Here is a 24277-nt window from a genome sequence, read left to right on the forward strand (position 1 = left end):
CCCTTGTATTGCAAATTCAAAGCACCCGGATTAGTGTTTGTAAAGAAATCTTCTTTAAGGTATGGGTATACCTGATCTAGATTGAAGTTTTTAATATCCCTGCTTAACGTAGATGTTTTTAAGTTCACTGTATGGGTTTTGAAATCAGCCAAAGTTTTAATAATGCTCTCCAAAGGAGCTTTGGCATCAACAATTGTAGAATCTCCCTCTATCTTTTCCTCCAATCTCCTGATCTCCTTCAGTTCCTCTTCACTGATACGTAAAGCAGTATTTATAGATCAAATGATCCAGTCACGGGAACATTTAGTTCCTACTCCACTGAAGTCGATCACATATGGTTTATCATTAAGGAAGATCACTGGGATATTTTTAACCTGTAGTCCCACAGGTAACGTATTAGTCTTTAAAAATCCCAACAGGACCTCTGTGTGTAACTGAGTTTTGTATTTTTCTTTCTTAGTTGGATAAGTCTTTCTCCTTTATCAGAGCTGAGTGGTCTATCTCCTACAATATCAGCCCCCAACAAGGAAGGTATCTGTTTCAATCTATTTATCTCCTCTTCAGTATAGCTTACCATATGAGGTTCTGACATATTTCTTAAACATATAATCTCATAAAATTGCAATCTCAATACAGTCACTGATAGGAAGGCAATATAAAAAGTAGAAAACAGTGTATACTCAAAATAAAACAATACAAAAACACCATAAATACAAACCCCAACACCCAATCAAAAGAGCATGTATATAAGAAACATGAATTGTGATTCACAACCAGCCTATCTCAATTAGGTTAAATAAAGAAAACTACCCTCACACTTAACAAATTGTAAAGAACCGCAAGAAACTCAATAAGAGGTAATGCCCAAATCACCCTCCTATACAGGAGCAAGAGACATCAAAGATATATATATAAAAATGAAGAAGTACAGAGGGATCAATTCAACATTTATTTTAATACAAGGTACAACTAATTACCCTGATGTTCAATATATTATTTACATATCCTGTATATCCATAGGTGAAATAAACTTATATACGTGTCAAAGGACTGGGTAGGGCACCAATCAACATAAATGTATATATACACTTTACAAATGTTAAACAAAAACAGAACACTCTAAATCACATGTAAATCATATTCATATCTACAATACAGTACATAATACATTATATACACCACATATACATCTACAATACATATACAAGAAGAATATACAAAAAGAATATACCCTAAATAAGCAAAGAATTCTCACAGTGTACACTCCTAACTAAAAGTAGTACACTTAGTGGAAATCCTAACTGCGCCAGAGGTGAAACACCCCTAACTAATTATTTTATAGGCGCTTTGATCTTTTTTGGACCAAATCAACACTTAAGGGACTCCTTGTCAAAGTGTCGACGCATGTCAGCTGTTAATAAGTTCATTTCGGAAGAGGAGGAGCCTAGCCTGCAGCCATGATGGCCGCCTAATCCTTCGGCTCCGCCGACCTTCTCGCTTCCCTCCCGCCCCGCGACCTATCCTGGCATTGGTCCTGATCCTGCGTGCTGTTTTCGGGCGCGGGAGGTGACCCCGACTCCGCTGGTGTGTTTCTTCCGTCGCTCCATGCGGCAACAGCGGCTGGGCGCCCTCGCCTTCTCCCAGACGCTGCCTGGTGTGGACGGGTCTTTGTTCTCCGGGTGCGGCCGCCATCGCACGCAACAACAGCGGCCGCTGTACTTGGCACCGGACCAGCCGACGGAGTGCAGTGGCTGCATTCCGTGTTTTCCATCTCACCGCTCTGCCCCTTTATGCGAAGGGGATACATTGGCGGCGATCGCGACAATGTTACACCGCCCGGGCTCCTGTAAGCCTTTGTGCGCCTCTGATCTCGTTAAGTGATGCAGAGGGAGCCATTTTGAAGTCGGAGCTATCGGAGCTCGTTTTTCATGGTCCCGGGCTATAGTTGGTGACATGGCTGCTACAGTCGCCGCGCTTACGCCTGCTTGGTGTGACATGGGCGGTGAGCCCCTCGTCCCCCCGGACCGATGGTTTTCTGCAGTGTGCGGGCGTGGTGCACAGTGTGGGGATGGTACCATGGACGGCCAGTCTTGTGGGCGGCTCCAGGTTTCCGAGCCCCGTGTGAGTGGCTCTGTTGCATCCTTCCCTCCTGAGGCGCCAGTGCAGATTACGGACATTCTGAGTGCCCTGGATGATCTTCATACTGCTTTGTGTACCACGGCCTGTGACCTAGGGCACAGTCTGGATGCTGTTCTCTCTATTGTGACTTTGCCTGCCCACGCACATTTGCGACTGCGTGGCTCTGGGCCTCATCCTGTACCTGACTCCTGTGGACTGCCCGCCCAGATGTGCACGGGGGTGCCGGTGGTCTGCGCTCTCGATGCCCCCTTGATGCGGCCCGCGACGGGGGGTCCGCGGTCTGATGTCGGGGTGCTTGCTCAGTGTGTGGGGCCTCGTCCACGGACGCCATCTTTGGACACTCCATTCTTGGTGATTAGAGGCACTTCCTATGCTCTTCTGCGGCTGCTGGTGCCGCCCGGGCCGGGCGGGCTGTTCCAGGGTGGTGTTAACCTTTTTATCGCTGGTGCACGTAAGACATTGTTTTGGACAGACTTTATTGGATGGCGCTCTGATTTACTGGGATCGCACGGTTTGTTTGTTCCGCTCAAGATGACTCTGGTGCTGCTGGACCACGTCGACGCTTTGGATCGCAGGGGACAGGGCTGGACTTTCCCTCTCAATCACCGTGATGCCGTAAAACTGTTGGGACTTGAGATGGTGAACGGTACTGTGAAGCTGGACTTGGTCGTAATGCCGGGCGGCGGATGGTGGGGGGGGTGGTGTCTCCTCATGTGCTTATACTGTTGTTGCTCGTGCCGCTGGGGTGTTGATTGATAGCCGGGGATGTGATGCATTCTGTTTGTGTTGACGATGGGGTCTAGGGTTGGGCGGCCTGAGTATTGAATTCCGAGAGTGGGTTCGTTTCTCTCCTCCTCCATTCTTTTATATAATCTTTTATATAAATTTCCCTACTGTGGGGCAGTTCCGGGGCGACAGGCACGCTGTTAGTGGGTTAGGCCGTAGCCATTACAGGGGTGCAGGGTGGTGGGTGTGGGGGGGGTTTGTTATTTTAGTTTGTTTTGTTCTATGGTCCCTATCGCTCTTTTCCGGCTTTGGGAGGGTTCTTTCCTCTTAGTGGGGTAGGCTGTTTCGGGTCCTTACAACCTTTGTTTTCTTATGTTTCATCGGATCTTTGCTTCTTGTCCCTGGGATGGGCTTTCTGGGCTTACGCTTCCCACTGTTGTTGTGTGAATTGCTGCCTATTGCTCCTGTATAGTTTTTGCATGTATAGCCCACCACTATTTATGTATGGGGCACGCCCCTCTTGCCGCGTTTCTTTTGGGGCTCTAAATGTGCGGTGTCTACTCCTTCCTGTTGCAGCCCCCTCGCTCCCTTTTGCTTTAAAAATGTAAAACCTCCTCTCCTGAGTTGCGCGCCCCACTGTCGTTTTTGGCGTCCTTTTCAATATCCTGATTGTATATTGATATGTGGTTCTCTATTATTCTCGTCTATTTTTGCGGCCGGCCATGATGGTTGTGGGCCTGCGCATGTATCTCCTGTTTTTTGTCTCAATAAAGGTTTTCAAAAAAAAAAAAAGAAAAAAAAAAAAAAAAAAGTTCATTTCGATGGACACTTTTTTGGTTTCGAGGGTGGTCCCCAGTCTCTGGATAGCCTCCATTATGGGCATGAGAGACGGTTCAGTGGTTTAAGTCCGGTCACCTTGAGCTCCCTCTTCTTGTGAGACCGACTTCGGGACAGCATATTTGTCAAGATTGCTGCTCTGCACTGTTGCGCTACCCTTGGGCTTCATTCTGTAGTCGCGTTCTTCTGTTCCCCGCCAAAAAAAGGGATATTGGCTCTCTCGCGAATAGTCGGGGCGTCCCAATCTGTAGGGCTGTTCCTTCCTACCAAGAGCCATGTTGCAGTCAAATCGGGGAAGTGGTTGCCGGTCTTGTCTGCACTGGTCCCCCGTCTGCACAGGCACAGTGTATATGAACGTGCGGTATGGGATGTAGCCCCTTCTACAGGTACACTGGGGTATCTCCACTACGTCCTTAAGCGGTGATTGTTTCCTTCCCCATCAGTTAGTGAATTTCGCCGCACCCTTGCCTCCAAAGCAGGTAACTCAGTTCAAGGCGCCTGGAAGGGCTCTTCCGCAACAACGTGGGCAGCACTTGCAGTCCTTCATGCAGCTTTATATGCAGCCGGTGCTGTTGTAGGCTGGGCCTGCTCCCCCCAATTCCAGGGAAGAAATTGATTTCCCCACGCTGCTTCGCCGCCTCCTTCACATTTGCTCGCCCCAAGCGTAGGCCCTATAGTTGCCCCGGGGCGCGTCTGGCAGTAATTTAGCCCTCGTCTCCGGACTGGCCGTCCTCGCGGCGAGAGCGGAGGCTCCCGCCTTTATGTTTAGTCGTCCTCGCGCGCTTACGCTCAGCACCCCGCCGCACCCCATGCCACCCCCAACGATATCGGGTCAAGCGCGGAGGGGAGAGGAGAGCGCACCGGAGTATTTCTGCTCACCTGGATCGATGTGGCAGCGCAAGGTCAGTAGTACAATGAGGGCCCGACCGGCCTTCCTGGTCCAGCGCCTCCCGTCACAGCAGCGGCCCCTCGGGGCCCGGGCTTTGCAGATCCGCTCTCTACCACGGCCGCCAATGTCCGCACGAGCACCCCAGGCCAAGGTCGGATATCCGCTGGGTGTCACAGATGAAGACGGGGACGGGGGGACTCAAAGGGCAGCGTCAGCGCTATCGCGGCCAAGTGGGCTGCCGCATAGATAATTAGTGGGTGCAGCCAAGGGTGTTTCTTCCCTCCAAGCCACCGTGGCAGTGCCTCCGAGACGCCGGGGGAGCCGAGGATGACCCCCGGTCTTAGAATTTTTCAGTGATTCGGTCCCAGCGTACTTCCCTAACTCTGCGGATGCTTTGGGTTCCTTCTGCCGGTTTATGGACGGATTTCATGGGGTTTTAGGATTCTGCTCCGGCGGAGCTCTCTCATTAGGCAGCCATCATCGTTGGCGCTAAGCCACGCCCCCCATGGGGTTACTTTTTAACTGCAAAGGTACTTGGAACACACATATTACCTCGTTTAATTTGAAATTTTTAAGGAAAAGTGAGGCTATTTTTAGATTTTCCCAAAAAATAGGCAACAAGCCAGTGCGAGAGATTTTAAAACTATATGGGAGCCAATGTATGACAGGAGTATGCCATTGTGGAGCACTATGGGGTATGGCAGATACCCCCCCCCCCCCCACTGCAAACACTGGAAAATTCATTTTTACGAAGAGTATTAACATTTCCCAATTCCACGGCTGCCTATATTGTCTGTAGGGAAACAGATGTACCATTTCTAAGCAATTTGATTAGTATGTCTGCCCTAACACTATGGTATCGAATCTATACAAAGGACGAAACTCACTTTACTAAGGAAATTATACATGGTTGCCTCACACTCAACCATTCGAAGAAAATACCATGGCTAAAATATTATTATTGAATGTGATGTGAAACCTTACCTTAGAGACGCAATGAGTATAGAGAATTATATTAAGGGGTTGTTAAAAACGAGACTTTTTAAATCCAGGGAAAAAATAAGGCAAGGCGTGTTGTGTACCAAACTCAGTGTTAGATCATACCGGGAAGGGCCTCTACCATTGGGTACCCAGTCATATCTCATTTTCATCAGAAATACTCAACATAGATTTTATTTAACCAGATTAAGGCTGAGTACGCTGCATTTTCAGATGGCATTCCCGAAGATGGGTAAATGGAGCGCAAACCTGCCAAAGTGCCCGTGTGATGGTAAATCCGCCCAAAGCACTCTTCACTTTGTACTGTTTTGCGATTTTTATACGGTTTAAGGAAATCAGTTTTACGCCCACTTTTTATCTCTAACAGACTGTACTCCTATAAAACTGCCTTTAATTTTATTTGTAATTTAGAACATGTTTCAATATGTAATGCGGTTATTGCCTTCACTCATTTGGCCATTAAGCGAAGGAAGGAACTTTTATATTTGGAATCATTGGTTTATGAAACGGAATAGGTCATACACTCTATGATTTGAAAACTTTGGTCTATTTAAAAAATATATATATTAAATGAATTTTAAGCTTTTGTAGTTCTTATGTGCTGTAATGTAAAATGTATTGATTGCCATAGTGTACCTATATCATTATTTAAATATGTGTTTTAAAATAATTTTAATAGGGGGAACAAGGTCAAAGGAGAATGTACTTTGGGGAAACAATTGGACTATTGTAAAATGCACAACTAGTTGTTGTTCTTTTATGCAGAATGCTTTTATGGATATATTCTGATATACGTAATAAAGCTTGTTTTGACTTTGAACCAAAGTTGTACAGTATAATAAAGTCCTATGTATATACAATATTTAAATATAGATGGTTAATTTGTTGACATGTAGGTAGAACGTAGACGTAGAGAGCCGACAAGTGTTTCGCCATGTAGACTTTTTCAAGGCTTTAAATGTAGTAAACCTGTGTGTTATTTGTAAGCGCGGGAAAACCTCCAATCCCCTTCGTGTAATGGGGTATTTAGATAGTAAGACACTAATACATCATCAAAGGTGCGGTGGGCTACACTTTCTACGTCAAAAACTACCTTGCATGTAGGAGAGTCAAACTCACAAATATAAAGTAATTAGCCTCCTCGCTGTCTTAGACGATAAAGGATCCTGTATCAACATCAGGTATATGATAGTTCCATTTTTCATGTGGGGCGGTCAGTAATCGTAATGCTCCCGACTTCATCGATGTCGAGGAAACCTTGGATGATCTAGAAGTCTCTTACTATCTAAATACCCCATTACACGAAGAGGACTGAAGGTTTTCCTGCGCTTACAAATCCCAAACTGTTTATGATGTCACATTGGGACCTTAAGCTGCTCTTGATGCTTCTTCTCATATGTAGTCCTTCAAGACAATGGCATGTTTGCACTATATAAAACTTGATAAATAAATAGATACTCAATGCGTCTCATAACTTTAAAGACCGACTTCGTCATTGTGATTATGTCAGCTCATCGCATGAGAAAACTTAAAAGTACGTACCCTGCATCAGGCCTACACCACCTTTTCCCAGAACAGGTTGGTGCTTAGGACTTGAGAAGCATTCTTGCCTGACGTCATTACTCCCTTCCATATTGGGCAGTGCATGACTGGCCCTGTTGTTTGCAACCCTTCACTCCTCGATAGAGTAGATGGAGGAGGAGAGATTCCATTATCTGGACCCCAAAAGAGCTTTAAGGTTTTACATTGATCATACCAAGACCATTGAGTCTGTGGGGTTCTCTGCAGCAAGGAAAGGAAAGTCAAGGCTATGACAAAGAGGACCCTGTTGAGGTGGATAGTAATCTGCAATAGGATCTGCTACACACTAGCTGAGGATCAACCTCTGGATAGTTTAGGAGCCCATTCCACCAAGGCAAACGCTGCTATCACTGCTTTGTCGTGTGGGGTGCCTGTCCTTGACGTCTGCCAGGATGCAACACAAGCATCAGTGCACACGTTCACAAAGAGCTACTGCAATGGCAGCCACATGGGAAAGGCATTTTGCTCTTGCTGTTCTGCAGGACTTTTTGGTGTTAGTCCACTCCAGAAACCCTCCATCTGGGGGAGGTTCTGCTTTGGTATCTATTCTAAGGTGATAAATATACAATGGAACAATCCATCAGAAGAATGTTTCAGACCTTCATACCCTCTTTCTGGTGGATATGCTTAACTGCAGATCTCTCACCGCCCTCCCACCTCCCTGTTCAGTGGAATTGCCTCTTTTTTATATTTGAAAAGCTTTATAGATAAACTTGTTAATATATAAAGATACCAGCAAATACAGGAAATAAATTCAAATATGATGTTGAAACAAGGGTTAGGCTGATACCAGGTAGAGAAAGGTAAAAGCATTTTGTGGAATTTTATAGGAGAGGGGAGGAAGAAGGGAGGGAAACAGAAAAAGCAATAAAGGGGAGGAAAGGCAATATTAACACTGCAATATAAAGAGGTACGGAGTAAAGCATACTAGCAAAATACTGTAATACATATTGTTCAGTATAGAAGTTCATATAATATAAGAACCATGTAAAGAGAGAAGAGAAGGACAGAGTTGATATCCTTCAAGGAGGTTTAAAATGTTCCAAATTGACATGTGGAGTTTTCTTCAAGGCCAACCGGTCCAAGTATGTGGTAAGAGGTAACCAGAAGAGATCTCTGTTAAGAGTTGGATTGCAAGAGGAGGCAAAGGCAACATCAAGTCTATGAAAATGACAGAGAGTGTTCCACCAACATTGTATGGAGATATTTGTGAGAGTTTTCCAGTTAAAGGAGATGTGTTGAAATGCAAGAGCAAGCATGAGGTCAAATAGACCATGGCATGGCAATGTGGGGGAAGGTCTAAAGATTCAGAAAGGCTACCCACAAAGAGGAGAGGTATAGAGTAAGGAATGGAAATTGTAAATAGACGAGAGATATATGACCAAACCTTTCCCCAGAATTTAGAAACTGTAGGACAGAGAAAGAAGAGATGAAGAAGATCAGCATTAGGAGAGACACAAGTCCAGCAATTAGAATCAGGAGAAAGACAGAAGCGTGATAAAGAAATCGGAGAAAGATAAAGTCTGTGACATAGGAAGAACAAAGATTGGGTAAGAGAAGCAGAACGAGAAATCTTTAAGGATCTGGACCAAAGTTTATCCCAAAGAGTGACAGACCAATCACAGCCCAAACCTGATTCCCAAGAAAGTTCTAGTTTAGACTTAACGCGATCTGGATTGGGGAATGAGAAGAATTTATAAATAAGAGAAGCTTTAGGAAGGGTGAGAAGTATTTTGAGGAGAGGATTTTGGGTAGTAGAGGAGGAAGGAAGGGAGTAATGGATGTCAAGAATAATTGCCATAAGAGTGTTGAATTTGTGCAAAAAGGATCGAGGGCAATGAAATAAGAGTGGAAATTGAGGAAAGGAGCAAGGTAACACTCCATCAAAGAGCTGATTAACCCGTATGACACCTTTTAATCTCCAAGTGTTCCAAAAAATGGGTCTATTGTTTAGGAGAATAAGCAAATTATGCCAGATAGGGGCATCTAAGAAAGATTCTTTATTTAAAACATTGAGGAAGAGACTAGAGTTATCAAAAAGAATTCGTTAGCAAAGGAGCGAAAAGAAGAAGAGAAAAGAGGATCAGTGAGAAGAGTTATTATAGAGCCATCAGGGAGACTTGGGATGTGAGTGGAGTAGATCAAGGTCTGTTACAATTGGGGCATGGTCCGAGATGACTATGGGTTCGACAGAAGAAGATAGCAGATTTTCAGATAAAGATTGAGAGAGAAAATGTAATCAAGACGAGAAAGAGATGCATGGTGAGGAGAGAAAAAGGAATAATCAAGAGTATCAGGATGAGAGTGTCTCCAAGAGTCAATGAGATGTGATTGAGAAATAGTGTCAAGGAATTGTTTGTGAAAACAGACAGTTGACTTGCGATCAAGAAATGGGTCTACAATCTGGTTACAATCACCACCTAGAATAAACAGGTTATCTCGATATTTAATACAGTTTTTCGTAATTAAAGGCCAAAAAGAACAATCAGGTTGTGTAGGACCATAGACATTAAAGACAGTTAAAGGCACAGAATTAATTAATAGCTTAGTTAATACCCATCTATCTTCAGTATCATTTTCTTGTGACATACCTTTACATACCTTTACATTTTAATTTCTTGTGACATAAGATGGCAATACCATTTTTTTATTCTTTTTAACTTAAGCGATTTGGCTTCTGTAAGATAGGTCTCTTGTATAAGAACTATGTTGGGGTTATATGAAGCAAGGTGGGAAAGGATTCTCTGTCATTTAGTAGGATTAATAAAACCTTTTACATTCCAGGAGATAACTTTGAATGTAAAAACAGCAAAAAAAATTAAAGAAACAAAAGCTACAGTGATAAAAATAGAATGCCAATAAGTAAAAAAAAAAAAGAGGATGAGAAAAAAGGGGAAGTTTAGAGAAGGAGCTGAAGAAGTACGAGGAAGAAAAAATTAAGACTGCATATGTAGAGAAGAAGGGAATAGGTACAGACAGAGGAAAAAAAGAGTATAACCAGTAGGTAAGAGGCAAAGAAAAGGAAAAGAGGGAAAGGAAAAGAAAGGAGAAGTAGAAGAAGAGACAGTACATATCCAAAAAGGATGACTGAGAGTAACATACCTGAGAGGGACAGAGAAAATGACAATGGGGCAATGGCGACACTCAACAAGACGAGCCTACCGAAATTGGGAGTCCGGACCGCACCAGGACGGAAGGATGCAGGAAGGGAGCCATATGGGTTGAAGGGACATTAACCAACTAATCTATAGGAATAAACAAAAGAGACGATTAACATCAGGAAAATACATAAGGGTAGATACAACCAGCTAACATGCAATGCGTAGAGATAATAAGTCTTAAGAACCTATGATGCCTAAGAAGAGAAGATATAAAAAGAAGTAGTAAACATTAAAAGGAACCATACTAAAACTATTTAAGGAACGTCAAAAGGCAAAACTGCATTATAACAGATAAAAAGAAGTGTGGAGACAGTAACAGAAAACCTGTAAGTAAAAAAGAAAGGTTAAATGATCAACCACTAGGAGGAGTGGAAGTATCCATGCCACTGGTAGTTAGAATATGAATAAAGTTTTTAAGTCCTGCAGGGTCTTGAAAGGTCCATGTTTGGTTTTGGTATGTGACATGGATGAAATAAACCATATCTAGCACCAAGAGTTCGCAGAGGGGCACGAAGGTTCAGGAATTCTTTTCTTCTAAATGCAGTAGCATTGGAAACATCTTGAGAAAAAAACACCTTCTAACTAAACCAGGAAACTTGACGTTTAGATCTAGCTGCAGAGAGTACTGAAAGAAGATCCGTAAATTTCAAGAAGAAAATGATGACACCTCGTGGTTTAGCTGAAGCAGATGAGCGAGGACTGAGCCTGTAAGCTCTTTGGATGCTGAGAGAAGTAGTAGATGGCATATCTAGAAGTTTCGGAAGGAAGGAGGTGAAAAAAAAAGATACAGGATCATCACCTTCCAAAGATTCCAGTAATCTGTATATGCGTAGGTTATTCCTCCTGTTCCTATTTTCTAAGTCTTCAGTATGCTGTTGAAGGGACGAGAACCGACTTTTCCAAAGAGGAAATTTGTTGTGAATTAACTTGTATCTCTGGAACTTGCTGCTCCACCAACGCCACTCTGTTATCCGTAGCAGACCATTTCTCCTCAAGAAATTGCATTTTGCTATTAGTTTCCTCTACAAACGGGCGCAAAGCGTGTATCTCCTCTAAAAGTAGTACCATAGAAATGGGAGATGGTGCTTTGTCAGGAGATGGAGGACCATGTTTCAGGCGTTTAGATGATGTGGTTGGTGGAGAGGATTTGCTTGGAGTAGGCTGCGTCTAGGAAGAGCGGTTAGAGGTAACTCCAGCCATTGGACCTGTGTTTAAAGATGAGTCTGATGCTGAGGAAAATGAGGATGTTGCCAAAAAAGCACGTTTCGAAGGAACAAAAGCAAACTTCGGATTGCGCAACTTTCCCATAAATATCTAACTTCAGGGCTTAGAGTGAACTATGCACAATTATAATGAAGGCTGGTAGGAGAAAAATGTTCCTAGGAAGCTAAGTTATATTGGTTGATAGAGAACTGTTTTTGCCTCTAGGAGTAAGTCAATGAAAAGAGTACATCCAGAAGCCAAGTGGTCTTTGTAAAAAAAAAAAAAGGCAAATTCAGGCAAGTAAGTGAAAGCACCACTCACAGAGAGTGACGGATATCCTGTGTGGGATATATAAATGAGGAATGTAATCAAGTGTCCCGCAACATATGATCAATGTATCCACAGTTATAGAAAATAGAGCACACAGCAATAATGGCATTGAATGCCATGAGATTATCGAAGGGGTAGAAGCGTAGGCAGCAAACTTGTTAGCATACTCAAATTCTGAGGAGACTCGCACCTAAAAAGGGCGGGCGTCTTGAGGAAATAAATACATCAGTGCAGATACAAATATGCATGACGCGGTGAAACCAAAAATTATCCTCCTTAGTTATAGGATATACATCAATAACCAGTGAAGCATCAAGGAATGATAGAGGGAGCAACCATGTAGAAAACATTCTTGTGAGAGCGCTGAATTCCTGATGATGAGACGCGCGCGTCTAAAATGGCGGGCGTCTTGAGGAACGGATGCGGCGATGAAAATATCATTAAGTGCAACGCGTCTACATTAAAAAATGGTCTCACCGGAGACTCCAGACATTCTGGTTCATGAGGCGGGTAGTGGTCATCGAAGGGCTGAGTGAAAAATGCATCGGCAGGTCCAAAATGCGTCCTGATTCGGCGGAGCGGATTCCCTAGGTGGCCATCTTGTTCGGAGTCTTAGCCACGCCCCAAAATTGTCTCTTTTTTAACGTCTTAAAGGACCACCATCAGAAATCAGCACACTGGCAATTGTTCACACTTTGTAATTGAGGGCAAAGTAAGGAAAATGAGAAGAAATGTTCAGTGGCACACCGGGGTGGCCCTTAAATGTGACTCCACACTTCTGGGGTGGTGTAGAGTCAGCATGGAGTTGCATGGCTCCACCTAGGAGCACTACTATGGAGAAATATTTCCCAAATCCAGTCTGGTGCCTGGGGAGTACTCTAATGTGAGGAATATGGGGTTAGATAGAGTATCTACCTGGAAGAGTGTTACTGAAGTTAAGTAACTTGTTTATCATAGAAACACCGGAAAGTGGGCAGTGGACCTAGAAATGCTACCAAACCACCCTCACCGTAAATCACCCATAATATGTTTTGTTATTGGATAATATTTCGTTTATCCTTGCGTCCACTTCTCTGTATGCACCTTCTGCCCAAAGATGCCTCCCTCCACAGGAAGATATGTTACACAAAAGCAAAAACAGAGCTGCACCACGTAATAAATCAAGCTGTGTTGTATTACATTAAATTATAAAACAATTTGAGAATAACAGATTCTGGCAAGATCCAGTTGCGTTTCTTCCTTTATTGGTGCATCATTTGAAATTCATAAAAACAGCAGCATTTCGTCCAGTAAAACCTTGGACTATTAATGGGGTAGGTCACAATTTGTGGGGTCAGAAGACAAACAGGATGCTTTTAAAAAGACAAAAATTTAAGTTTCATATTTTAAGAGTAGGCAGTGGTCATAGGGACCACTGCTTGCTAAGAAAAATATTTTGCGAATCATGCTCAAAGGGAAAATGATCCATTGGGGCCCCCTTCCTTTTTTGCGAATGGGTTACCACCAACTTTCAATTGGCAGTAAATTGCAAATATTTTGCAACCGCATTTCCGTTGCAAAACATTTGTACAGGGTGAATTGTTCCACAGTGTGGGGTCTTCATCAGGGCAAGGTTGTGTAGCGAGCACTTGATAGGAAGGACGGTCAGTGGACGATTCTAGTGGGGCATTTACTGGCTCCTTCAAACTTGGTTGGCGAACTTGCATCCCGGGTGATAAATCTCCCGATGCTGGTACGATTGAATCATGAGCAGGGTCTCTCTCAATGGAATGAGGACTGGAAAAGGAACAATTCACCCTCCATCTACCAGAGGTCGAAACGTAGACTTACTACCTCATACCAACAAACTCCTAGCAACAAATCAAGCTAATTAATATATGCCTATGAGTTATGCATAAATGGGAACTGTAGACCTTTATTAGGCTGGAAAGGTTTTACTGTATATAGTAGTTTATTGTGTCTGTCACTTAACCTTTACCCTGTCCCTCACTCACCAATCCACTCCGATTACCTGAATACCTCTCTTTTTCCTATCACACTATGAGCACTATAAATATTACATGTACTGTATACTGAAGCTGATACGTGCCAAATCATTAATGCTTTGAGCTATAATTGCATTCAATGAAATTTATTACTCAGGCAAAGTAAATTTCCTTTTGAATAAGATTCAGTAAGTGTGTGTGAAGAATTGGTTGTCCCTTTGAGTTTAATTCATAGTAGTAAGGAACTTCCACGACCATACCTCAAAACGTACTGCACTATTGACCCAGGCAGGGCAGTTTTATGGGGTTACCCCGTTAAAACTTATCTCTGATCTTTCTGTAGGCTGTGATTCCATCAGTTATACATGCTTTATCCTCCCTCTCTTTGATGTTGTTTGTAGAAAAGCCTTTATCTGGAATTTCTATTTCTTATTTACACTTGTCAGGGAGTTTATATCCATTTTTTCACCCCTATTTTTTTTACTTTCTTTGTTGCATTGCTCGGGTTACCGTGCTCTTTTAATGTTAATGTTCTCTCTTTGTCTAGATTTAATCATTTGGCTTTTATATTTTCACTTGTTGACACTAGGATACTTCTTTGCTGGAAGAAGAGTTGTGTTGTCGCAACCGCCTCTTCCATTTTGTCTATGCTCAATTGTAAAGTAAATCAACTAGATCTCAAATAAAGTGAACTAAAAAAGTAATGGTTGGGGGAGTGCTATGGGTGCTTCAGATCAGCATTGTGGCATTCATAGTATGCTGTCAGTTAAACATTCTCAGGCAAATCCTCATATATTCTCTACAGTCACTGTAATATTTGCCAGTTTCTCTTCTGACCTGAATTACAGCAATTCACTGTTGTTGATATATCTAGCTTGTCTCGTACCAAATTCGACTGCGTTTATGATTATGGGTGCACACTAACAGGACAACAGTTTGACTGTATCAGAGATCAATATTGGCTATCTTTACTCTGTTAATGGCTCTATGCATCGTCATACAGCCTAAAGTGGTCCTCCATTTCTGACTCTGGACCCTGCTCAGTCCTCTGAATGCTTGGATTGCCGCATCATTTTCTCTTTTTCACTTTGTTTCTCAAATGATTCAAAATTAACTTATAGCCTGATCAGTCTGTGCACCCTGTTGCTTTAAATCCCTGACTATTTTGTTAAGATCTACTACAAATAACTTGACTTTTTTAATAAAGACCTAAAACATTTTTTTCCCAAAATTAAGTGGCCTGTTGAAGGTTATGACTAGCCCCAAACACATTATATTTCTGTTGCTCACATCCTCTAAAACCCAAGCCGACATCTGCTAAAATCTGTGTACAATTCTTGGTATACATTATTTCCCAAAGAAAGACTCCAACCTCCCTAATGTTGTCATGTTTCATTACAGTTCTGCCTGCTTGTCATTCCTCATACTACCCTAATACTTATACTTCAAATCAATGTTTATGTATTGTGTTAAAGAAGTTACTCAACAGGCCTTGCTTAGTTTGATTTTGTTGCTTTTTGGAGTCATGGCACTGAAATGATCATGAATATTTACCAAACGCTTTTCTATTTTATTTCTGTTACTCCTTTATAAAATGCTTGGTGTTAAATTGCTTAAGAGTCTTTTAACCTTGCTTTGATGTTGTATGCCACTTATCGTGAGTTTCGGGAGGAACAACCTAGACAGCTTGTACTGCTTTGTTTAAGACGATTGTCTAAATCCATATTTCCAGGTGAATTTATTATCTGGAAGTGCCTTTTTATTCTGTCCCATTGTACAGTCTGCTTCCCACCAGCAGATCGCCTCACCATTTCTCTCTCCATACATGCCTGCTCAGGACCAAAAACTTTAAACAAAATATCAGGTTGGCTAACCCAATGTAGTAACCAGCTAAGTAGACTATGATCATAACAAATACCATAAATGGGCCTGCAGAGCTACTTGAAGCTGCCAGCCTACTGACAACCATAAACTGTGCTTCTCTCTCTCTCACACCTCTTTAACTCTTTCCACATAGGGTGTAAAAACTAAGACAACACCCTTCCAGCCACACACACTACATGGCATAGCTTGCTGTCCCTTTCTGAAAGTGCTTCAGTGCACATAGGATAGTAAGCACTATATAATACATAGGCACAGAATGGTTACAAATATTTGATACATCAGGCCGCAAAAGAGCAAGGTATGCATCCAGATCAGCTGTTTCAGGGTGGAATCATAATTGAGTGTGTGTCTAATGTGTGATAATGTGTGATAAGATAAGGAGGCAGTGATCACTCTGTGCCTGATATTTGTGTTCTTCAGTAGCTTGTTAATTTACCGTGGTTACTGTTTTGCTCCAATGCTCTCTTTTTTATGTTTCCACAAATGATATGTGTTTTTATTATGAATTACAGGTACCTTTGATTCCATGATTACCAGTGAGTCGCCAGGTGATCTCTACATACCTCAAAGAATCCTTTCATCGTCCTCTTTACCCCTTCGCCAGCGTTCAGAGAAGCCACCATGGTGTAAATGTTTTTCACTTTCTTTTGCCTTTAATTCTTCAGTTAATATCTTTGTTAGTTTGTTATATTTGTTAGTTTGACTGAATTCCCTGCTTATCACATTTTATATTTGAACATTTGTAAATTTTGTGATCATTGCCGATGGGAAGTCACATGTTTAAACACATTGGGTTATATTATGTGAAATATGAAACCTTGCTCTATAACTTATCGCACCACTGGAACAAATCTATTGCACACCTTTTTTCCTGCTTATTTGATAGCCATGACATTTGTGCAACAGTTTAGCTAGAAACATTGTGGCCAGAAGTGTTCTGACTGATGTACTGTAGGAGGGTCAGTGGAACTGTTCTGGTGTTCGTTCTTTGATTCAGTAGAGTTACAACAAATTATTTTTGTTTCTTATTTTTATTTGGTGCATAACTGGAAAAATGCCTAGTTGCCCTTTTTGCCAGTGCGTGTTCGCTTAGCTATGCACTATGCGACTATGAGGTCTTATTTAAAATGAAGCCTCCCAAACTATTAATTTAATTAATTCTTTAGATTTTCATCACCACAAGACAGGAACTGCAATGTTAAAACTGTTTTAAAAGGTGGATGTTTAACCCTAACCATGTTGTACCTTCAGTTAATAATTAAACATTGTAACATTTACCTAAGCCTTGGCTACAGCAAAGTTTGGATTGTTTCAACTTGTTTTATTTGGAGCTGGTGCAAAGCTGTCTTCAAAATGTGCCAGACAGGTGTCTGACGCACAATCTAAACTGATTCTGTGTTTGACTAGTGATCCTGGGTGAATCCTGAGAACAGAGTGAGTCACGTGTTTGAGACCTTGTGCCTGGCTTGCCTGCCTCAAATTGAATGCTTTATCACTTTCTCCAAATTTTCTTTTAAGCTGGTTCAATGATGTCAGCTTCAAGAGTTTCAAGTATCCTGTTGTGACTAAATGGATTACTAGTTTTTAAAAGAATTATCTTTTGACATCTAAGGACCGAATTGTGATGCCGATCAGACGAACGTCTGAACGTCTTTGTAGTGGAAATGGACCGTACAACAAGGAGTCGGAGGTTTTGCTTCCACAATTTGGATGCGATTGCCTTCATGGTGGTTGCAAAGTGTATATTTTCTATTGAGGCTTGTGCTACGGGTTGCAGCACCCGCCTCAATAGAAAATATACACTTTTAAAACATCCGTGCCCTGTGTGGCTTGTAGGGGACCTCCACTGGGCCCCCAAGTCTCATAGCGGAGGCCACGGGAGACGGGGCCCTCCTAGGGGCCCTCAATGTCACTTCCCGACAGCCTTTCCATGTCGGAAAGGCAGACATGAAATGGCTGTGGGAAAAGCACATCATAATCCTGACGGCGGTGACTCACCAGGCACTGCTACCATTTGAGGATTATCAGTCCTTCCGAGACTCCAGTGGGCTCCTTGAGCCTGTCTGAAGCACAGTGGAATCCCCCGCGGGTTTCCCTCCAACCACCGATATTGTAATAAGGCAGTCGGAGGGAAACCATCAATGTCGGGAGGAAAGCCTCCGACTAACTGTTGGATGGCATTCCGCCTGACATCATAGTCAGGCTCTAAGTGATAACATAGTAAACTGAATAATTTCTACTTGGCAATTGGAGTGTTTTCTACATACAGTAGCCAGTACAGCTGATTCAGCTGCCATAATGTTGAAATTGAAAATCACTTGGTCCTTTGAGTTATGCACCTAAAGAGATGTAACTTTTATTTTGTAAGGACACACAAACAAAACTCATTCTGTACACTTAACTGATAGTTGTCACTAATGTTTAACTGATGGAATCCATGACCTGTTAACAAATTATTATTTTTTTTTAACAGATAGCAGTGGTCCTTCAAGCACTGTGTCGAGTGCTGGTCCTTCTTCGCCCACCAGCTCTGATATTTCCACACGTATCAGCTTCAATGAAAAGGTGAATTTAATTGCTCAGATTAGCGAATCACAGCAAGATCTTTCACAGGAGATGATTCCCCAAAGCCAGCAGCCCAACAGTAATGCATCACCTCAGACGTTGCTTCTGTCAGGCAAAGCTACTTCTCTGGCTCCGCTGCTGCTCCGGAAGGAAACTGAGTTAACAGAGCCATTGTATATTGAAGAAGCTTTCCCTAGCCAGCAGGTGCTCACTGACGAAACTCTTTTAGGCCTGCAGCCATCTCACAAAGTTGCTCTACCAGGCTCATGTCCTACATGTGAACAAATTGTTGTGGCCCAGCAACCACCTGGAGAGGCATCACTCCCAAGCCAACCTCTGCCTAACCAATCAATTGTTCAAGACCAGCATACAAACAGTGAACCACTGCTTAATACGGCATTGATTGAGAGTCCTGTATTAGCCAATGAAGAGCTCTTTCATGGCCAGTAACCATCCAACAGCCTGACACTTTTTGAGAGGCTTACTTTAGCACAACTGGCACCTGTGCATTCAAAGTGGCCAAGCTGAAAAATCATTAAGATCTCCATCCTTCAAAATGCAAGCAGATGTTTGGAAACCAGAAGAAAAAGATTGATCGTCGTCATACAATATCAATATGAACTTGTAAACCTTGAAGCAACAGACATTGCAGAATAGCTGCCACCAAACAAAACGGTTGGTAGAGCTTGCTGCGTCTTAGGCTTGACTCGTTAGAACCACTTTAGCAGGCATGCAAATAACAGATCTTGAAGATCAGTTGCACAGTGAGTAAGCAACCACTTTGCAAACTGTAAAAAACAGCAGCTATATCAAAGACAAGTCTAGTTGGCCAAGTTGCCTCTTTTGTTCGATATTACTTGATCCTCAGTTATCAGTAAAACCACTGTCATATTGTATTAAATGAAGGATCCTTTGGTTTTCAAATATGACTTCTGGCCACATCAACATGAAGACATAAAAGGAGCTGGATCTGACCATCTAAATTGATAAGGAAAGGGATTTCTTCAAAAGCTGACATTTGTGAAGCGCATGTGCAGTGCTAATTATACAAAGAGAAAGTGTTAAATCTTTGGCAACTAACTGATTCATTGCTCAGTAACAAAGAAATATTAACTATAGTCTTTGCATTACAGAACTTTTCCTTCGGAAGGTAAATTTATTGAAATAATTGTGATTGAATCCTGAAATAGTAAGTGAAAAAGGGCGTATCGGGTAACTCTAATTCTTAAGAGTGACCGGAAACTCCTTCAGGATCATACAAGGTTTTTAGAGAAAGAGTATTTTATAGTGTTTCTTTCGTTTTCAGATAGTGATTTTTGTACACACAGTAAAAGTGGTTAAGCAGGCATATAGTGGTTGCTCGTCACTCAGTCTGTTAGAAGTCAAGTTAGACAAGTCTGGGTTGTATTTAAAAGGAAGTTTTAGAAAACAATATTGCAAAGGGAGGGATTGGTATGACTCAGACTGAGTATTCTGATAAGTACATTCTCATCAATGTGGGACAATGAAGAACTTACTTTTCTGGCAGAGCATTCATGTTGAATGGATTCCTAATCCGTTGTTTTGAAATGAAGCAAACTCCCCTTGTTACATTTACACAAGGTGTTGTCTACAAAATGTCCTAGAATGCCTGCTTTGAAAGAATGTCAACTAACAGTATCCTTCTCACATTGCCTTTGTTTATACTTCTACCAAACTTGAAGGCAGTGTCTATTTTGTTGATTGACAAGAATGGGTGTGTGTAGCATGGGCATGTGAACATCCTGTAAGTCAGCAGCATCACAAAACGATGTATAGATTTGTTAGGGTAAAAACCCACATTTGCTTTGGCGCTGACTGAAACATGTCCATCGATTTGTGATCGTGTAAATGAGAACATGGGTTAAGCTTTAAACATGATAGTTGTGACATTTATTAGTATTCATTTAATTAATGTCAGAACTTGGTGGCAGGAATTCAAAAATATATTAATTGTTTAGGATCATTAATGTCTGTGGTGCTCACATAGCTCTTGTCAGAATTGTTCAATTCACAAAGTATGTTGTGACATGTGAACATAATTTCGTTGCACTGATACAGATATAGAGTATTGCCAACAGAGCACAGATGTAAAACATTATTAGGAAATATTACTTTCTAAAGAACAGAGAGTATTTTTTTAAATATTCTGAACACTTATTTGTAAACACTTCCAATTTGTCACCTATTTTTTTATCTCGAAATCAGTGTAACAGCCATCATAATAGGATATGCATAGGATTTGCTTTAAAGGGGAAGACGCTGACTTGTCTTGTGTTAACTTGTGTGAGAAGAAGTTTTGTGGCGTTTTAGGTGTGGACTGTGGAGCTTCTGTATGCACAGCTAGCTTGACTCACTAATCCCTGCATTCTAAATGGGAAAAAATGCTCTCTTACAATTTCTATGTTTGGAGCAGATTCAGGAGTATATCCAGGAAATCTACAGCAATCAAAGTTTTCCGGAATATAGCGGTGTGTCAAATATACAAATATGGAATTTCCAACAAATATAAAAATGTGGCAGATGTAGCTGTAAAGCAAATATTCCTTAAGACATCATTTTGTACACCAAGTGGAAAAAAAAATTCCAGTTGAAAAACCCTTTCCCTTGTGTCACATTAATTCCAGAGGTATTCCCTCCTTATTTCCACCCTGTGAACATACTTATTCTTGCCTTTGACAAGATCAACTATGTCTCTTTCCAGGTTCGTAACTACCTGCTAGATCGACACAAATACCCACTGTCTTCTAAGACTAAGGGTATACCCTCATCGTGTGGGGTCTCCCACCACAAAGTCTCACATTTCCAACCCAACCCCAAAAATGCAATAAACCTGTCATATGGTGAAGTGCCACATTCTTCAGTACACTTTCCGAATGGAAACTTTCAGCAACCTTGATTCTGTCCGTGAGGATGTGGAATTTTTGTTGAGATATTGCTGCTTTTTTGTACTTTTAATTTAAACTTGAATGTGGGAATCGAGCCCAGAGTGATGTTCAAATGTCCCTGCTACTAGGTAGTACAATAGTTCCTTCCAATCAATGGTATGCAAGTACGATTCTATAAAACACATGTTGTATTAATGTGTTTGAAATGGTAACTGCGGAGAGTTATATTTTTATGCATTATCATTAAATAGCCAATATCTTAATAAATTCATCAGATGGCACGTGCATATAGTCTGGAAAACTGACAAAATTCATTATAGTGCTTAAAGTGCTGTGTGGTGGGGAATAGACTAGCTAGAAAATTCATACAGTTGGGATGTTAGTGTATATTTTAGGAAGAATTTTAATTTAAAGTTGTAACACAGTCTTAATTAAAAAAAAGTATTACACCAATCTAGACTAGGACAGATTTGTCTCTCCCTGCACAGTGTAGGCGAGACAGTGAGGGAATACTTATTAAAGAAGGCCCTCATCATTTGTGTTGCTACATTTATTTAAAGCACATTTAGTAAGATTGTGTAGTTCCCTAAATAAAGAGTGTATGTGAGTGGGGAAACTAATTTCAGACTTTTTCTTATGAATGGGCCTTGGCAGAGGATTAATAACAATCACTGAGATTACTTTATTATCCTTGAATGCCAATTAACTGATTTTAGTCCTTGTAGTGCCACCATAATCTGCTGTTTTTAAAATAAAATACATGTATTTTTAACTTAGGATTGCTTAGTATATACATGTGTTTTATCCAAATGCTTACTTGACTTAATCACAGTCATAAACCTTTTTTAATTTTTCCAGAATTTGGGTGATGGTGTTCTTGGTCTTTGGGTGCGTTTTTTAGTGTTCATGGATTTTATGTGACACTATGACTGCTTTAACCTGGAAGTGCAGTATGATGTCTAGTAGATGTACACAGTGTTATTGCAAAGAAAATTCATATATTTCTCTGCTCCAGCAGACTAAAGTTTACTTACAAGTGGTGAGAATTTGTGCATCATTAGGCCTCATTATGAGATGACTGCTAATTAAAGAGAAGAGCTACTGAAGTCGGAATTAACAATTCCGGTTGATATCACCTCTACCCCCAGTTCATATACATTTACCCCCTGCTTTTAGCAGTAGGTAATTCTGTGCAGAGTCGCATTTTGGTTTTGCGGATAGGGTGGTATCCCTTCCTGGGTAGCACTCGACTGGACGCTGAATGTGCCCATTAATATGTACTTCCAGTGGTCGGCTCTTATCCAGTGGACTAAAATATAAAGCTTGGTTGTGGTACATGGTGTGAGCTCTTTCTTCGTTGTAAGGGGATGCTCACTGGAAAATGTAATGGTGGGTAGTTTGGGTGTGTAATTAAGTTAAGCATCCTCAATATAGGCTGAAAACGTCAGTGTTGGTGCTGTCAGGATAGTTTATTTTGTTATGTATGGTGCGTCCACATAGAGTAGTCGACTAATCCCACTTTAATAACTGATTACTGTCAGATAAAGATGTCTATCTATAATGCAGTTGTGACATGTCTGTTCTTATAGAAAGTAATTTTTAAAGAGCTTAGTGTCCTATTGTTTTTGTTTTCAACATTTTATTGCAGGTTGACTTTTTTTGCATTCTTTTTATGTTCGATAATTGAGAGTGAGCAAAGGAACTAAGTCAGGATATGCTTTGATTAAATTAGTACCTAATCTATAATATAGCAACATAATTATATAATGAATATGTATTTAATTTATATATTTATGTGACACATTATGTGCACTTGCAGCACCATGCTAAGAGTAGGGCATATTTCTGTGTGCATCTAATATAATAAATATGTAAAATGGATTGATTTTCCCTGATGATCTGTTTTGATACTCCTATCATTCCCTTAACAAATGTTAAGTTTTGATTGGAATAAACAACACTTTGTTTCCCCAACAGAAGAGCAGCAAGTGAGATGGATAATTTTGGCCCTCTCCAGCACCAGCATCATTTCAACAGATTACCCCTGTGCAAGACATTTGAAAAATGTTGCTAACCATTTTCACATCTTTTATGTAGGATTGTGCTTATCTTGATGACTATGTTAAATATTTTTGTGCAGCACTCTACAAACGTCCTTGTCTATCCCTCTAATGATAAGTAAATGGTATGTTTTACATTGTGTGTGTATGTGTGTTAATGGCGTACAGATTCATGTGTATGTAAACATATCTATGCCTTTTATACTGTGAATCGTCAATCCCTTAACACTTTCATAGAGAGTCAGGTGGGATATAAAGGAAATGCAGTACAATTGAAGACTAATGTCTGATTTATTTGGCTACTTGTAATTTTTCTTGTTGCACACACATTCATGTACACTAAAATATGATGTGCACTAGCTAAATATGTGTGTAATGTCTTGTTCTTGAAAGCCCCCTTTCTTTTCCAGTAGTCTTTCATTCTTGAGATTGACTCGTATGCCTACAGATATGGTGTTTTGTATATCCTTCTGTTTTCCCGATCGCATCAAATTAGAAAAATATATCTTTTATTAATCCACTGAGATTTCTGTAGTCATTTTTTCAGCTGCTTCTAATGTGATTAATCTTTGTTTGAGGCCTCAAAATATAAATTAGATCAGGGTGTGTGTGCAACTTAGAGTAAAGTGTGATGGTCTAGTGTTATTTAATGGAGTTCAGTTCTTTGGTGGTTGAAGACAGACATCACACAACTATTTGATTAAAGAAATATTGTTTATAATGGGTACTTCTAGCTGCAGATTCCTCATCTTTAGAATATGTCCAAGTGACAGCTTGGATCCGTAAAATTTAACAGCAGTCCTCCAGCATGCTTGTAGGTGGTGTCATGTAGCTCCTCACTGGTGTCCTTACGTTACAAAAAGTGATGTGCAGGTCTACATATACGTGCCATCCTTGTCCACTGACATCAGTTCCTTTCTTTCCACACCTTCTCATGCAGATCTGGAGCTCGCTCCAACTTTTTTTCATCAATTGGCAAATTTTTCCTAAAACATCCATTTCTTTCCAGTAT

At 41.2% G+C, this 24277-nt stretch overlaps 1 protein-coding gene across 21 annotated transcripts in view; it reads left to right on the plus strand.

Moving 5' to 3' along the window:
- The window catches only part of PPIP5K1 (diphosphoinositol pentakisphosphate kinase 1), a 1366868-nt gene extending 1343083 nt beyond the window's left edge, over nt 1-23785 (plus strand). For all 21 annotated transcript variants that reach the window (XM_078683299.1, XM_078683308.1, XM_078683288.1 and 18 more), the window contains 2 exons: nt 16247-16360; nt 18208-23785. In XM_078683299.1, the coding sequence (XP_078539425.1) occupies nt 16247-16360; nt 18208-18749 (656 nt within the window). In that variant the 3' untranslated portion in view covers nt 18750-23785. The remainder of the gene's footprint in view (nt 1-16246; nt 16361-18207) is intronic.
- Nucleotides 23786-24277: the final 492 nt, after the last annotated feature.

This window comes from Lissotriton helveticus, chromosome 3_1, assembly GCF_964261635.1.
Source record: "Lissotriton helveticus chromosome 3_1, aLisHel1.1, whole genome shotgun sequence".
In the NCBI taxonomy this organism is placed as follows: Eukaryota; Metazoa; Chordata; class Amphibia; order Caudata; family Salamandridae; genus Lissotriton; species Lissotriton helveticus.